Source organism: Callorhinus ursinus, unplaced genomic scaffold (genome assembly GCF_003265705.2).
Source record: "Callorhinus ursinus isolate GAN/ISIS: 27379988/994484 unplaced genomic scaffold, GSC_fseal_2.0 scaffold1, whole genome shotgun sequence".
In the NCBI taxonomy this organism is placed as follows: Eukaryota; Metazoa; Chordata; class Mammalia; order Carnivora; family Otariidae; genus Callorhinus; species Callorhinus ursinus.
The window spans coordinates 117,378,510-117,396,855 of record NW_027397063.1 but is presented as its reverse complement, the minus strand read 5'-3'; the positions used below and the strand labels follow the sequence as shown (position 1 = coordinate 117,396,855).

At 37.3% G+C, this 18,346-nt stretch overlaps 1 protein-coding gene across 1 annotated transcript in view; it reads right to left on the bottom strand.

The window, feature by feature from the left end:
- The window catches only part of RYK (receptor like tyrosine kinase), a 94,916-nt gene that overhangs the window by 58,630 nt on the left and 17,940 nt on the right, over window positions 1-18,346 (bottom strand). Inside the window, exon 2 of the mRNA XM_025867147.2 lies at window positions 1,979-2,100. Coding sequence (XP_025722932.1) covers window positions 1,979-2,100 — 122 coding nt within the window. The remainder of the gene's footprint in view (window positions 1-1,978; window positions 2,101-18,346) is intronic.

Sequence of the window (18,346 nt, the reverse complement as noted above, 5' to 3'; positions counted from 1 at the left end):
ATATAAAATATGTGTTAATTGACCATAAGTGATTAAGTGCGGGGGAGTCAGAAGTTATTCATGAATTTTTGACTACAGAGGGGCATCAGTATCCCGTAACACCCATGTTATTCAAGGGTCAACTGTAATAATAATATGAATATATGGAAAGTTATATAATCATTTCTACTCATCTGGTTAGCAAACAACTATACTTAAAATATTTAGTGTTAATAAGTGAATTGAAGAAATAAGCACCCCTATTCACTTTGCAAGGAATGCTGGTTCATTGCTACCATCTTGGGAGAGGGAAGGGAGAAATAATTTGGCAATATCAACCAAAATTTTAAGCATGCACACTCTGACCCTGCCATTTCACTACTTGGTGATAACTTACTACTCAAAAATAATTCCACAAGTGCACAAAAATTTCTCAATGCATGCATACAGACACACATATATACCTACATACACATACACATACATACATACATACATACAGTTACACATTCGCACACGTTTTTTGTTTCTATATTCATCAATAACAAAGGTAGAAACATCAACAAAAGATGAACTACCAACTGTTTTCCCTATCCCTGTACCATGGATTTTGCCTGCCAGATGAAGTGAAGGAAACTCTAACAGTGAAAGGAAGCATTGTTTGAAATAGTGAAATGCTATCAAAAATCCATGAGTCAATGAGGCCCTTAAGAAATAATTATATATCCATATAATATCATGCTATAAAGCCATTAAAGAGAACGAGTTAAATCTACAAGTAGAGAAATGGGAAGATGCCAAAGTACAGTATTAGTAAGGGGAAAAATATTGTACAATATAGGTACGATAAAATCCCCTTTTTGTTTAAAAAGATTTTTAAAAAATGAGTTTGAAATATACCAAACTATAAACAATGATTACTTTGGGGTGTAGATCTACAAAGTCTCAATAGTTGTAAAAACAATTCTATTAATACTTGAATTTTCCTAATATTCTTTACTGTTTTCTAAGTAGATAAAAAGATCTATGTTAAAGTCATCAAATTTAAACGACTTTGCCACAAATACCAGGACATGCACCACTTTATAATACTTAAAAAAAAAACTCGAAGAGATTTTAGTAGCAAAACCATTTTTATTTCCCAAATAAAATCCTATTGTTTATTATAATGCTAATAAAAGAAATTAAAGTTGATTGGAGGAGGTGGGCTCTACCCTCAGCCCCCACTCTTTGACCCATGAGAAAACTTATGTTCACAGAGTCAGAGAAAATGTGAAGAATTTAGCAACAAGTAAGCCAGGCAGAAGGTCCCTTACTATTAAAGGAGCTTAGCCTCAGCACACATGGGTGCCTGCATCTGTTGTATCCCATTTTTACCATTTCTCTATAAATGGCAGACCTGTATCCGTTATTTCACACATGTCCAAAACACCTATCTCACTTCCCCATCCTCTACTGCTATCAGTTCACAGTAACAGCAGTCATTAGCAGGTCCAACTGTTCCCTCTTCCAACTAGATCTGCATCCCTGCTTGAAAAGCCTGAAAGGACGTAAGTGTTCTGTCATTAGCTAGTCACATAAATGATGGCTACCTTCATTTTAAAGGACTTGAAAAAGTCTAACAGAATAGGCTAAAGAGGGGCGCCTGGGTGGCTCAGTCAGGTAAGCATCTGCCTTCGGCTCTGGTCATGATCCCAGGGTCCTGGGATAGAGCCCCACATCAGGCTCCCTGCTCAGCGGGGAGTCTGCTTCTCCCTCTCCTGCCACTCCCCCTGCTGTGCTCTCTCTCTCTGCCAAATGAATAAAAAAAATCTTTAACAAAGAAAAAAAATAGGCTAAAGATTTAAAACATAAATCTGAAAAGACCCAGTACTGCTACAGCCCACCACCCACAGACCCTTTTATACAGACGGCAGCCCATCCCTCAGATACAGCCCTTGCATTGGCCTCTGGGCCTGAGTGGTCCTGTCTTGGCATCTCTGGTTGACCCTTCTCTTACCTTGGACTTTGCATGCCAAGTGAAGTGCAGGAAATTTGTCTCACTGGGTACTAACAGGTTAAAGGATAGAGCATAGTGACTAATAAGGTCATTTCTCACATAATAAAGTTCTGCATCAAGACCTAGGGAAAAAAAAAAAGAGAAAAAAAGAATTAAACACCTAAAATGCACTCAAAATCATTAACCATCAGTATTTCAAATACTTTAGTAAGAATGAAAATAATATGGATGTACAAGTGTACATCATAAATGTCTCTTACATATGCTGTCTAATGAAGCAGGTAGGACACTGGGCTTCACTATCATCAATAAAGAAGAAGAACCTGGGACTCAAAACAATTAAGTAAATATCCAACTAAACAGAGGTGTGCTAGATCCAGAACTCTGGGAGCCACTGTCTTCTGAGGATGAACGTGACTTCCTTTTGGACACAGTCCTTCTCAGAGTAATGCCGACAAACGAGAGTCCCTTCTCCCACCAAAACTGATGGAGATTTAGGAAGAGAGATTAAAAATAGAAGGGAGAAAGATATGTAGTTTTGTGAAAACATTAGTTTGAGCCACGGCCTCAAGACCCCAGCCAGAGATGATCTCCCCTTCCTCATGGGCAAAGACATCCTGGCCGCTAGCTCTGACAGCATTTACCATCACACACTCACACCAGTAGCCACAGCAACACATGTCCTCTCCCTCACCTTATACAACAAGGTGGAGAACACCAGATTTCTCCTCATATTCTCAGGACACTTCTCTGCACAAAGCAGACGCTCAGGAAACACCTGTTAAACAAGTCAGTTCTACAGATAAAGCAGAAATAACTGAGATACCTGAGAAATGCTGGAGAAGCAACTCCCAAATTTTACTCACTCCCATATCATCTTTTCCATCAGGGCCACATCCAACCTCCAACACATACCACATTCTCCAATTCTGTCATCCCCCGTTTTCAGTAGCAAACCTATTTTTATTTCCCAAATAAAATCCTATTGTTTATTATAATGCTAATAAAAGAAAGTTGATTGGAGGAGGTGGGTCCTACACTCTTTGACCCATGAGAAAACTTATCATGTTCACAGAGTCAGTCAGAGAAAATGTGAAGAATTTAGCAACAAGTAACATTTAAACATATTTAACATTTTTCTTTAAAATCGATTAAATTTTTTAAAACAAAAATTTTAAAGGCAAAATTTAGTCACTCTCTTGAGTGGAAAATTAGGAATCATTTTGAAAAAATACAAGGTAGCAAAAAAAAATCACTTAAAAGGAAAGCAAAATATTACTAAATTCTAGCTAAACACTGGTACCTAGCAAGGCAGTGAGTGAGCTTGAGTCCAGCTCACTACTTACAAAAAGGAGGGAGGGTATTAACAAGTATTTGAAATAAGAATCAAATAATCCAAAAGAACCGAATGAATAAAAGCAGGGTTACTGTCTCTCAATTGATTTGCTGTTATTTTAAAGTTGTGCCTAGGTGTCCCCCTAGTAATGCATAACATATATATTCCACACATTGGAGACAAAGGGTACAGGGGAGATCAACCATTAGTTGGAGATCATCTCATTAGTGAGTCTATACTGTGAGCCTGAAACCTTACGGTATGCAGAGGTCAAGATGGAGATCTCACAATCATAGTTGGAGACTAATACCATTTCAGAAAACAAAGGATCAAAACAGATAAAAATTTAGTGTGGATATTCTGTCACCAGCTGGACTCCAAAACCTGACCTTTACTACGCACCTGCACGTACCCACCGACCTTTTCCCACATTTTTAAGCTCTTCTTTCCAGCTTATCTTTTAACTCAAGCAAAGAACCCCATAGACACAGCATCCCGTGAGGGAAACCAAAACTACCCCTCAAGCAAAAATGACAGCCCAGACCACCCAGACCAGTTTGAGCTCAAACCCCAACTCACACCTGCAGACAAACCACTGAGTGACAGTTACATTTACTTCATTATAATGCTAAAATCTTTGCTCCAGGAGAAGCACAAGCCTCATTAACATAACATGCAATGTATGTATAGGCCTGTTTCCTTAACTTTATGCTCACCTCTACATACAATGACAAAGCTCCCCTTTTTTAATATTCATCCCAACCCTGAATAAAAGGAACCCATTCACCCTTTCTTGGGGAATCGCAGCTTTGGAAGTTATTCCCTGTGATCTCATTTGCTGCAAATAGTTTCCTTCGTGTGACAACTCCACCTGGCGTAGTCTCTTCTCTCCCTCACCAAGGTGCGAACTCAAGTTACTTTGGTTACGATATTCTTTGAACAATATAAGTATGGGACATGAAACAAGGGGGTTGTAGGGGCTCTTTTAAGCAACAGGTTTGAGCAATGGACACTTGGGCAAGGCAAAACGGGTCACAGAGACCAGAGAGCTGAAAGCACACAGGCTCATTAAGCAATCCACCTTGAAATAGCCATAGGCCCTAACTGACCAGTTACAAACAGGCACTGTTCCTCAGATTACCAAAAAGGGAAAATTTCACTTGTCCCCACACTCCCTCACTCTGCCCTCAACACTGTGGCCCCTTACCACTGCCTAGTGGCAGACAGTTTTCTGCGGTCCTGCCTGGCGCTTCCCTTGCAGTGTACTCAATAAACTTCTATCTCTTTTTTTCTGCCTTAGGTGAATTCTTTCACTGCCCCACTGCCAGCCTCCACCCAATAGGGACACCCTACAGTTGGTGCCCCCCCATCCGATAAACATTCATGGGGGTGTTAATCATGAGTTAGACCACACACATTTTTTTAAAAAATGGATTCTAACTAGACATAATATAGGTTACCTTCTCAATCAAATATTATAATAAAGAAATTAATTATAAGATAAGGGTAAAGCCAAAAGATATTTGAAAAGTTAATGAAAGTTAAACCCTTTGCAAAACTGATTAAGAAAAAAGACAGAAAACACTAATTATCAATATTAAGAATGAAGAGGAAACATTGCTACAAATCCTACAGATGTTAAAAAAATAGAATCTTAGTATGAATAACTTTGTGACAATAAATTAATAACTTAGATAAAATAGAAAAATCCTTGCAAAACACAATTTACCAAAATTGATAAGTTAAAAATCCAAATAATAAAAATCTCCCTCCAAAGCTCCCCCCAAAGCTATCAAACATTTAAGGAAGACATAATACCAATCTTGCATAAACTTTCAGAAAATAGTCAAAGAAAACACTTCCTAAATCATTTTACAAAGCCAGCATCACACTGATATTAAAACCTGACAGAAACATAAGAAAATAACAGATTGACATCCTCATGAACATAGACATAAAATTCTCCATAATAATTAGCAAACTGAATCCAGCAATATACAAAAAGGATAATTACATCATGATTAAATGTGTATGAGAAGTTAACCTTGAAAAATCACTAATTCAAAGAAAATCACTAATTCACCACATTAAAGGAATAAAAGATAAAAACCCAGATCATCTCAGTAGATGCAGAAAAAGCACTTGGTAAAATTAACGACAAAAACTGTCCACAAACTAAGAATAGACATAAACTTTCTCAGTCCGGTAAAGACCATCCATAAAAAAACCTACAGCTAACATCATACTCAATGGTGAATTATTAAATTCTTATTTCTAAGATCAGAAACAAGGCAAGGATGTCTACTTCCACCACCTCTATTCAGCCTTGAACTGGAGATCCTAACCTATGTCTAAGAACAAGACAAAAGCATAAAAGTTGGAGTGGATGAACTAAAAACTCACAGATGATAGAATTATGGGTGTAAAAAAATACCATAAAGTCTACTAAAATACTACTAAAACCAATTCATGAATTTAGCAAAGTCTCAGAATACAAGGCCAATATAAAAAAAAATGAATTGTATTTCCATATACTAGCAACAACTGGAAAATATAATTTAAAATCAATACGTAACAAAAAACACCAGTACCTAGAAATAAATCTAACTAAAGATATGTAAGACCTCTACTCTACACTAAAAATTGCCAAACATGGCTAAGAAAAATGAAAGATGACCTCAATAAGTAGAGAGATATCATTCTTTTAGATAAGCCTCAATAGTCTTAAGATGTCAAGGTTCTCAAATTGATCTACAGATTTAAAGTAATCCTAGTCAAAAATCCCAACAAACTTTTTTTAAAAGACAAATTAATTCTAACATAAAATTGAAATGCCAAAAACAATTTGAAAAAGAAAAAACGTTAGAAGACTCACATGACCTGATTTTACAACATGATTAAGAACTACAGTAATCAAGACAATTCAAGACATGATTAAGAACTATAGTAATCAGGGGCGCCTGGGTGGCTCAGTTGGTTAAGCAACTGCCTTCGGCTCAGGTCATGATATCAGGGTCCTGGGATCGAGCCCCGCATTGGGGTCCCTGCTCTGCGGGAAGCCTGCTTCTCCCTTTCCCACTCCCCCTGCTTGTGTTCCCTCTCTCGCTGTCTCTCTCTGTCAAATAAAATCTTTAAAAAAAAAAAAAAAAAGAACTATAGTAATCAATCAAGTAATCAACTAATCAGGTAATAAAAAGACAGACATATCAATGGAACAGAACAGAATCCAAAAATAAACCTGCAAATATAGGTCCAATGGAATTTCAACAAATATACTAAGGCAATTCAATTAAAGTGATGCTAAGGAAACTGGTAAAAGTAAAGGGAGAAAAATCTTGACCCTTATTTTACATATCACACGAAAACTGATTTGGGATAGATTAAAAACCTAAATGTAAAAAAAATAACAGTATAAAGCTTCTAGAAGAAAATGTAGTGAAAATCTTCACAACCTAGGGTAAATAAAGATTTCTTGGACTGGTCACACAAAACATGAACCAAAAGAAAAAAAAAACAGATGAACTGGTCATCATCAAAATTAAAAGCTTCTGCTCCTCAAAAGACATTGTTAAGAAAATGAAGTTCAAGTAAAAAACTAGGAGAAAAGATTCACAGCACGACTTTCTTAAAAAAAGGACTTGTTTCTAGATTATATAAAGATCTCCTACAAACTAGAAAGAGAAAATACAATTAAAAAAATTGGGCAAAAGATGCGAACGTACATCTCATAAGAAAATGTATGAAAATGAAAAATAAGCATATGAAAAGGTGACAAACATCATTAATCATCAGAGAAATACAAATGAAAACAATAATGAAATATCATTTCCACCTATAAGAATTACTAAAGGTTGGCAAACATGTTGGAACAATTTATTTCTCACACATTCCTGGGAGTATGAAAATGTTAAATTACTTTGGAAAACTGGCAGTTTTGTATAAAGTTAACATACACATACCCTATGAACCCGTAGTTCCATTCCTAGGTCATTACCCAAAAGAAATGAAAACATATGTCCACAAAAAAATTTATATGTGAATGTTGATAACACTTTTATTCAGAAGAGCCAAAGCTGGAAATAATACAAATGTCCATCACCAGATGAATTAAAAACCAATTATGGTATATTCATATAACAGAATACTATTCAGCAATGAAAATAAACTGTTGAGACTTTGTAACAAAAGGGTTGGATCTCACAGTCTTCGTGAGCAAAAGAAGCTATACATGAAAGACTACATACTATATAATTTCATTTATATAAAATTCTAAAGCAGACAGAACTAATTTATGGTGATAGAAATCAGATCAGTGTGGTTGCCTGGGAAAGGGGGTGGGAGAGAGACTGGTGAACTGATTGCAAAGGGGCACCAGGGAACTTTCGTGTAATAAAAATGTTCTATCTAACGGGGGTAGTGTTTACGTAGGTATATGCATTTCTCAAAATCCAATCAACTGTACATTTAAAATTTGCACATTTCATCGTATGTAGAGTTAACCTAAAGTTTTCAAAAGAGGAAGAAAAAAGTCAACAGGTTTTACCTCTTTTTTCTAATCTCAGAAAGCTTGCATACCACAGTATGTCACTAGCACTAAGATAAAAAGTTTTAGAAAAAAAATAATCTTGTGATCAACAACTTCCGAATTTAAACTTAAAACATCTTTCACACCTTTTTCCAGTCTCCTGCCTGATCACATTCTCTCCCCTTTTTTTTCTTTCTTTCTTTCCTTTTTTTTAAATCCTCTTCTTTATTTTTTCAAACACCTTCTGATCGATTCCTCTTTTAAAATTTTTTATAATTTTCATTTTTACATTCATATTCCATCCCTTCATCATATCAACCCTTATTTTGTACATATATAAGTCTTTCTTCCTTTAAAATTTTAGGAGGCACTTTCTTCTAACAGACCAAAATACACCCAAAATCTAGTGTGTGGCACTAATCTATGCACCAGCCTGATCATATTTGATCATATTCTGTTTTCTTTGTTTTGTTCTGTTTTTGTTTTTATCTTTTTTTTTTCCCTCTCTTTCTTTTTTCTTTCTTTCCCTTTCTTTTCCCCGGGTTTCAGGTCTTTTCTGATTTGTTTAGAGTATATTTCTGGGGACGTTGTTAACCTGTTAGCACTTTGTTCTCTCATTCATCTATTCCCCTCTGGACAAAATGACAAGACGAAAAAAATCACCTCAACAAAAAGAACAAGAGGTAGTACCGTCTGCCAGGGACCTACTCAATACGGACATTAGTGCGATGTCAGACCTAGAGTTCAGAATCATGATTTTAAAGATACTAGCTGGGCTTGAAAAAAGCGTGGAAGTTATTAGAGAAACCCCTTCTGGAGAAATAAAAGAACTAAAATCTAACCAAGTTGAAATCAAAAAGGCTATTAATGAGGTGCAATCAAAAATGGGGGCAATAACTGCTAGGATAGATGAGGCAGAAGAGAGAATCAGAGATATAGAAGACCAAATGATGGAAAATAAAGAAGCTGAGAAAAAGAGAGATAAACAACTACTGGATCACGAGGGCAGAATTTGAGAGATAAGCGATACGATAAGATGAAACAACATTAGAATAATTGGGATCCCAGAAGAAGAAGAAAGAGAGAGGGGCAGAAGGTATATTGGAGCAAATTATAACAGAGAACTTCCCTAATGTGGGGAAGGAAACAGGCATCAAAATCCAGGAGGCACAGAGAACCCCTCTCAAAATCAATAAAAATAGGTCAACACCCCGACATCTAATAGTAAAACTTATGAGTTGCAGTGACAAAGAGAAAATCTTGAAAGCAGCTCGGGAGAAGAGATCTGTAACCTATAATGGCAGATACATTAGATTGGCAACAGACCTATCCACAGAGACCTGGCAGGCCAGAAAGGACTGGCATGATATCTTCAGAGCACTAAATGAGAAAAATATGCAGCCAAGAATACTATATCCAGCTAGGCTGTCATTGAAAACAGAAGGAGAGATAAAAAGCTTCCAGGACAAACAAAAACTAAAGGAATTTGCAAACACGAAATCAGCCCTACAAGAAATATTGAAAGGGGTCCTCTAAGCAAAGAGAAGAGCCTGAAAGCAGCATAGACCAGAAAGGAACACTGACAATAAACAGTAACAGTCACCTTACAGGCAATACAATGGCACTAAATTCATATCTTCCAATAGTTACCCTGAATGTAAATGGGCTAAATGCCCCAATCAAAAGACACAGGCTATCAGATTGGATTAAAAAACAAGACCCAGCGATATGCTGTCTGCAAGAGACTCATTTTAGACCCAAAGACACCCCCACATTGAAAGTGAGGGGGTGGAAAACCATTTACCATGCTAATGGACACCAAAAGAAAGCTGGCATGGCAATCCTTATATCAGACAAATCAGATTTTAAAACAAAGACTGTAATAAAAAATGAGGAAGGACACTATATCCTACTTAAAGGGTCTATCCAACAAGAAGATCTAACAATTGTAAATATCTATGCCCCGAACATGGGAGCAGCCAATTATATGAGGCAATTAATAACAAAAGCGAAGAAACACATTGACAACAATACAATAATAGTGGGGGACTTTAACACCCCCCTGACTGAAATGGACAGATCATCTAAGCAAAAGATCAACAAGGAAATAAAGACTTTAAATGACACAATGGACCAAATGGACTTCACAGACATATTCAGAACATTCCATCCCAAAGCAACCGAATACACATTCTTCTCTAGTGCCCATGGAACATTCTCCAGAATTGATCACATCCTAGGTCACAAATCAGGTCTCAACCAGTACCAAAAGATTGGGATTATTCCCTGCATATTTTCAGACCACAGTGCTCTGAAACTAGAACTCAGTCACAAGAGGAAAATCAGAAAGAACTCAAATACATGGAGGCTAAAGAGCATCCTACTAAAGAATGAATGGGTCAACCAGGAAATTAAAGAAGAATTAAAAAAATTCATGGAAACCAATGAAAATGAAAATACAACTGTTCAAAATCTTTGGGATACAGCAAAGGCAGTCCTGAGAGGAAAGTATATAGCAATACAAGCCTTTTTCAAGAAACAAGAAAGGTCTCAAATACACAACCTAACCCTACACCTAAAGGAGCTAGAGAAAAAACAGCAAATAAAGCCTAAACCCAGCAGGAGAAGAGAAATAAGAAAGAGCAGAAATCGCAAAATAGAAACCAAAAGAATAGAACAGATCAATGAAACTAGGAGCTGGTTCTTTGAAAGAATTAACAAGATTGATAAACCCCTGGCCAGACTTACCAAAAAAAAAAAAGAGAGAAATGACCCAAATCAACAAAATCATGAATGAAAGAGGAGAGATCACAACCAATACCAAAGAAATACAAACAATTATAAGAACATATTATGAGCAACTCTATGCCAGAAAATTAGACAACCTGGAAGAAATGGATGCATTCCTAGAGATGTATCAACTACCAAAATTGAACCAGGAAGAAACAGAAAACCTGAACAGACCTGTAACCACTAAGGAAATTGAAGCAGTCATCAAAAATCTCCCAACAAACAAAAGCCCAGGGCCAGATGGCTTCCCAGGGGAATTCTACCAAACATTTAAAGAAGAATTAATACCTATTCTTCTGAAACTGTTCCAAAAAATAGAAATGGAAGGAAAACTTCCAAACTCATTTTACGAGGCCACCATTACCTTGATCCCAAAACCAGACAAAGACCCCATCAAAAAGGAGAATTACAGGGCGCCTGGGTGGCTCAGTCAGTTGAACGACTGCCTTTGGCTCAGGTCATGATCCTGGAGTCCCGGGATCGAGTCCCGCATCGGGCTCCCTGCTCAGCAGGGAGTCTGCTTCTCCCTCTGACCCTCTCCTCTCTCATGTGCTCTCTCTCATTCTTTCTCTCAAATAAACAAATAAAATCTTTAAAAAAAAACAAAAACAAAAAGGAGAATTACAGACCAATATCCTTGATGAACAGGGATACAAAACTTCTCACCAAAATACTAGCCAATAGGATCCAACAGTACATTAAAAGGATTATTCACCATGACCAAGTGGGATTTATCCCTGGGCTGCAAGGTTGGTTGAACATCCGCAAATCAATCAATGTGATACAATACATTAACAAAAGAAAGAACAAGAATCATATGATCCTCTCAATAGATGTAGAAAAAGCATTTGACAAAGTACAGCATCCTTTCTTGATCAAAACTCTTCAGAGTATAGGGATAGAGGGTACATACTTCAATATCATAAAAGCCATCTATGAAAAACCTACAGCAAATATCATTCTCAACAGGGAAAAACTGAGAGCTTTCCCCCTAAGGTGAGGAACACGGCAGGGATGTCCACTATCACCACTGTTATTCAACAAAGTATTAGAAGTCCTAGCCACAGCAATCAGACAACAAAAAGAAATCAAAGGCATCCAAATTGGCAAAGAGGAAGTCAAGGGGCACCTGGGTGGCTCAGTTGGTTAAGCGACTGCCTTCGGCTCAGGTCATGATCCTGGAGTCCCAGAATCGGGTCCCGCATCGGGCTCCCTGCTCAGCAGGGAGTCTGCTTCTCCCTCTGACCCTCCCCACTCTCATGTGCTCTCTCTCTCTCTCTCTCTCAAATAAATAAAATCTTAAAAAAAAAAAAGAGGAAGTCAAACTCTCACTCTTTGCAGATGATATGATACTTTATGTGGAAAACCCAAAAGACTCCACCCCAAAACTGCCAGAACTCATACAGATATTCAGTAAAGTGGCAGGATATAAAATCAGTGCACAGAAATCAGTGGCATTCCTATACACCAACAACAAGACAGAAGAGAGACAAATTAAGGAGTCGATCCCATTTACAATTGCACCCAAAACCATAAGATACCTAGGAATAAATCTAACCAAAGAGGCAAAGGATCTGTACTCAGAAAACTATAAAATACTCATGAAAGAAATTGAGGAAGACACAAAGAAATGGAAAAACGTTCCATGCTCATGGATTGGAAGAACAAACATTGTGAAGATGTCAATGCTACCTAGAGCAATCTACACATTCAATGCAATCCCCATCAAAATACCATCCACTTTTTTCAAAGAAATGGAACAAATAATCCTAAAATTTGTATGGAACCAGAAGAGACCACGAATAGCCAGGGGAATGTTGAAAAAGAAAAGCAAAGCTGGCGGCATCACAATTCCGGACTTCAAGCTCTATTACAAAGCTGTCATCATCAAGACAGTATGGTACTGGCACAAAAGCAGACACATAGATCAATGGAACAGAATAGAGAGCCCAGAAATGGACCCTCAACTCTATGGTCAACTCATCTTTGACAAAGCAGGAAAGAATGTCCAATGGAAAAAAGACAGTCTCTTCAACAAATGGTGTTGGGAAAATAGGACAGCCACATGCAAAAGAATGAAACTGGACCATTTCCTTACACCACACACAAAAATAGACTCAAAATGGAAAATACCTAAATGTGAGACAGGAATCCATCAAAATCCTTGAGAAGAACACAGGCAACAACGTCTTCGACCTCAGCCGCAGCAACTTCTTCCTAGAAACATCGCCTAAGGCAAGGGAGGCAAGGGGAAAAAAACGAACTCTTGGGACTTCATCAAGATAAAAAGCTTTTGCACAGCAAAGGAAACAGTCAACAAAACCAAAAGACAACCAGCAGAATGGGAGAAGATATTTGCAAATGACATATCAGATAAAGGGCTAGTATCCAAAATCTATAAAGAACTTATCAAACTCAATACCCAAAGAACAAATAATTCAATCAAGAAATGGGCAGAAGACAGAAGCAGACATTTTTCCAAAGAAGACATCCAAATGGCCAACAGACACATGAAAAAGTGCTCAACATTGCTCCACATCAGGGAAATACAAATCAAAACCTCAATGAGATACCACCTCACACCAGTCAGAATGGCTAAAATTAATAAGTCAGGAAACGACAGATGTTGGTGGTGATGCATAGAAAGGGGAACCCTCCTACACTGTTGGTGGGAATGCAACCTGGTGCAACCATTCTGGAAAACAGTATGGAGGTTCCTCAAAACGTTGAAAATAGATCTACCCTACGACCCAGCAATTGCACTACTGGGTATTTACCACAAAGATAGAAATGTAGTGATCCAAAGGGGCACATGCAACCCAATGTTTATAGCAGCAATGTCCACAATAGCCAAACTATGGAAAGAGCCTAGATGTCCATCAACAGATGAATGAATAAAGAAGATGTGGGGTGTGTGTGTGTGTGTGTGTGTGTGTGTGTGTGTGTAATGGAATATTATGCAGCCATAAAAAATGAAATCTTGCCATTTGCGATGACATGGATGGAACTAGAGGGTATTATGCTAAGTGAAATAAGTCAATCAGAGAAAGATAAGTATCATATGATCTCACTGATATGAGGATTTTGAGAAACAAGACAGAGGATCATAGGGGAAGGGAGGGAAAAATGAAACAAGACGAAACCAGAGAGGGAGACAAACCATAACAGACTCTTAATCTCAGGAAATAAACTGAGGGTTGCTGGAGTGAAGGGGGTGGGAGGGATGGGGGTGGCTGGGTGATGGACATCAGGGAGGGTATGTGCTATGGTGAGTGCTGTGAATTGTGTAAGACTGATGAATCACAGACCTGTACCCCTGGAACAAATAATACATTATATGTTAATAAAAAATTTTAAAAAATATCCATAAGCTGCTGACAGTTTGGAGTCCTGTGATCTATATCTATAAACACTTAATGGCCACCAAAATAAATTGGAAATTTGAAATTTACTACTCTAGATTAAGGTATTTAAATTCTAATGTGATCATTAAACAGAGTTGGTGTTTTCCGACTACAGATTTTGAAAACATTTGTTTTGAAATAGACATTCTTTATTAACCAAGATTAATAGTTAACAGTTTTCCAAGTTTGAAAAGCTTTTAACTTTTTTGAAGAAACCATTAAAATGAGATTCAAATTTCTGCCCAACGAATTAGCGAAACAGTCTGTTTTGTCATAAGACAGGTTCCTATAACACCAATTAGCTTATAAGTGGTTAGTAAATAAAATAACAATGCCAGTATAACACAAATATTACAATGGTTCACGTTTGAATTTTCCCAGGCAAGGGGAACTGGGTCAGGAGGTAAAAATTATACCTTTCTGTGAAAAAGGAAAAGACCCTCACTAAGGCTCAGCTACTGCCAAGCAGGAGCCCTCTCTGGCCTGTTTTAACTAAAAATGAGCACCTGCACCCAGGGCTTCCTGCTCAGAGGGGCAGAGCCAGCCTACACAGTTGCTGGAACACAGCAAGCTGTACTTCCTCTGGTGCCCACCTCTACGGCAGCTCCACTGGCTTAGACATCTACTTACATCTGACTATCTCAAGACCATGCAGGCCAGCAATTTCCATCCTATTACATTTTAATATCCTTTAACTCTCCTCTGAGGCAGCCTCAGCTGTGCTAAGTGGTTTGACTGGGCTGTCCAAGTTATCTCATAAGGTACCAATTATGCTTTTGTTAGTACTTGGTCTGAAAACTGCAGAGGTCTTGAGTGGTCCGCCTTTAACCTTATTTTTCCCATAAGTCCTATTATTTTTAGTGAACAGGGAATCCTGAACGGTTTTTTTAGGAATGCATTTGATGTTGTAACAGAAACGTTTATATTCTTTAACTATAATACTGAATGTTAGGGTATAGCAAGCAATTTGTGAATATAGATCAAAGTTTTACAAATATTTATACTCTTTGACCCAGTCATTCCACTTCTAAGAATCCACCCTAAGGAAACCAAATACAGATTCGAATTTTTATATATAAAGATATTAATCAAAATAATATTTAAAATTGAAAACAAAATAAATGACCAGCAATAGAGCAGCAATCAATAAACTATAATACCGTACATCCATAACAGAAAATAGCTTTCAAGAGTTTCTCCTTCTTTGAAGAAGGAAAGAGGTGGTACCCCAAGCCATTACACCCCTTCATTCAAATCTCTCCCTGTTCATCTATATGATATATTGAGCTTCCCCTTTGAGGACATGTTTTAGTGCAAAGTCATGAACAGGACTGTTACACATACATTTTAATAAATTGGGTTTTGTTTAGACTGCAAACATAAAATAAAAACAGGAAAGATACAAACCATATACAGCACATTTTTAACAATGCCTGGCACCTAGAATACACTGTCCATGTAATAAGCGTTCGATAAATGTTCAGTGAACTGAAGTTAAATGTATAAGTTTATGCATGTGTGTGCTCCACTTCTCAGAAAAGAAGGGAAATATCAATAAATATTAATAGCAGTTGATTATAAATGGTGGATTATGAATTTTTCTATTGTATGCTTTCATTCTTTTTCTTTTCTTAAATTTCCTATGAAAGTTAAACTGGAAAAAACATGGTTTTCAAAAACATGTTTAAAGTAATATACACATATCTGCAGCAATTCACTGAACAAAAATCCAGTTACTGCCTAAAGTAATCCACGAAGGCCAGTAAGAGCTAGAGAGAAAGGCCTCAAGCAATGAAATTGAACAAAAACCACATTGGCAAAGATAACATCTTTGATATAGTAATATTAACACCAGCAATGATAAATTATTAGTGACTAATACACCTTCCTCTAACTTTCCCTTAAAATACCCAGGTATACCAAAAGGTAAAATCTGGCAAAGCAGTAAGAACTGGAAAGAGAAGATCAAAGAATTTTCACATGCAACACTAACAATGAGAAGAAACTTCTTAGAATACCCATGCTCACTATCTGAATGACAATAATACGGGAAACTGAACATGATAGGGAATGCAATAAAGCAGTATTTTTCAGGGGCTGGAATTCTATTCCCAGACAAATTTTCATCATATGTAAAGACAACAGATTCTGAGAAGCCCTCAGAGAATACACCAATTATATATTCTTCCCCCCAAAAGTTACTCTAAAACATTTTGAGACATTAATAACAGTTTTATTTTTAACAGGAGATTAAGAAGCACTGTATACTGAGAAAAGGTATAACTCATGATGAAAGTATTATAATCCTGAATCTTTACAGCTCTAAATCAAAATGTCGAGTCCAAAAATCCCCAAATATTAGAAATACAAAGAGATCCCAATGGAAGTACAACCTTCCCCAAATACTGGAAATATGGAGAGAACCCAATGTAAGTATAATCATGGTACAAAACTATTAGTCTATGACTGATACTAGCATGTAGAGTATATAATTTACATATATATGCATATATATATGGCTATAATTAATATGATAGATATGTAGACACCTCAAGATAGCACTTTATAGGAAATTCAATTCTTTCAAAGCATCTGTAAGAGATTCACAAAAAGTGATCAGCCATAAGGAAAGCACAATTAGTTTCTTAAAGTAGAAAATGTATACGCCACAATCTGACCACAGGGCAATGAGAAGGAGTCAGGGAGGAATGGAAAACTTAACACTACAAATTTTGAAGTATTCCCTACCTCAAAAAGTCACCTATATTCTTAACCATTACATAAGAGTTCAACTACATTTTTAAAAAAATGAGAACACGGGTGCCTAGGTGGCTCAGTTGTTAAGCATCTGCCTTCGGCTCAGGTCATGATCTCAGGGTCCTGGGATCAAACCCCACCTCGGGCTCCCTGCTCCGCGGGAAGCCTGCTTCTCCCTCTCCCACTCCGCCTGCTTGTGTTCCTGCTCTCGCTATCTCTCTCTCTGTCAAATAAATAAATAAAATCTTAAAAAAAAATGAGAACATGGAAAAATATCGGAAAGTTATTTACCAAAGATTACCAAGGCATGGTTAAATAATGTATATTTTTCTCCTTTATGGTCTTATATGGTTTCCAAATAAGCTAAATAAGTATGTTTTTACCTTGATAATCAGAAAATATAATTAATAAAATAAAAAATTTTCAACCAGCTGATTTTTGGGAAAAGATAAAATCTGTGGAGAACATCATGCTTTATTTTTGGATATACTCTGTTTCCTTCTCCATCATATGCTCACAAATTTTTTTTAATATTTTATTTATTTATTTGAGCAAGAATAGAGGGAGAGGGAGAAGCAGACTCCCCACAGAGCAGAGAGCCTGACACAGGGCTCCATCCCAGGACCCTGAGATCACGACCTGAGCCGAAGGCAGACGCTTAACTGACTGAGCCAGCCAGGCACCCCTCACAAAAAAATTTTTTTAAAGTAAAAGACAGGGGTGCCTGGGTGGCTCAATCAGTTAAATGGCTGCCTTCAGCTCAGGTCATGATCCCAGAGCCCTGGGATTGAACCCCGCATCAGGCTCCTTGCTCCGTGGGGAGCCTACTTCTCCCTCTCCCGCTTGTGCTCTCTCTCTCTCAAATAAATAAAATCTTAAAAAAGAAAAGAAAAAAGTAAAAGACAAACGAAGATGGGATCTAGATAATTCACTCTTTTCTAATTGCTATCAATTATTAGTTTGTCAAATATGACAATAGTAATTAAATGTAGTCTCAAAGCAGGAGTAGCAGATGACAGGAGTTATCATTGTCTGCAAGTGATGTGGTAGGCTCCACAGACGTGAAGTTGGTAACGGGGAATGGTTAGGTAGGCAACAAGGGAAACAATCTATTCAGTAATGCTTTACTGAGCCAGTCTGTAGCAAGCCAGGAAATATGTAACTCTTTAGGCGACTAGGACACAGCGCCTGGTTTCAGCAGAAAGGAGTGATTGAGAAAGAAGGCTGGTGTGTCCTGGTGAGAAAAAGGTAGTTCCAAGGCCCAAGAAATGGACCAAGTCTAAAGTGGCCATTTCAGTAAATGTCTTATTTGGAAAAGAGACCTGGGAACTAGAACACCAGTGTGGTCAAAGGAGTAATAGCTGAGAAAACAATTAGGGCAGGTTTTAATACCCTTTGGGATAAAGGGAGGGAAATAAAAACAAGTCAGGGTATGAAGTTATGAAGAGCACCTTACAGAAGTCAGGTGATTCCAACAACCCTAATGGGTCAAAGATCATATAAGTAAATATCACTGACATCAAAAAGGAAGAGGATGCGGAGTCACTGTCTTGGGG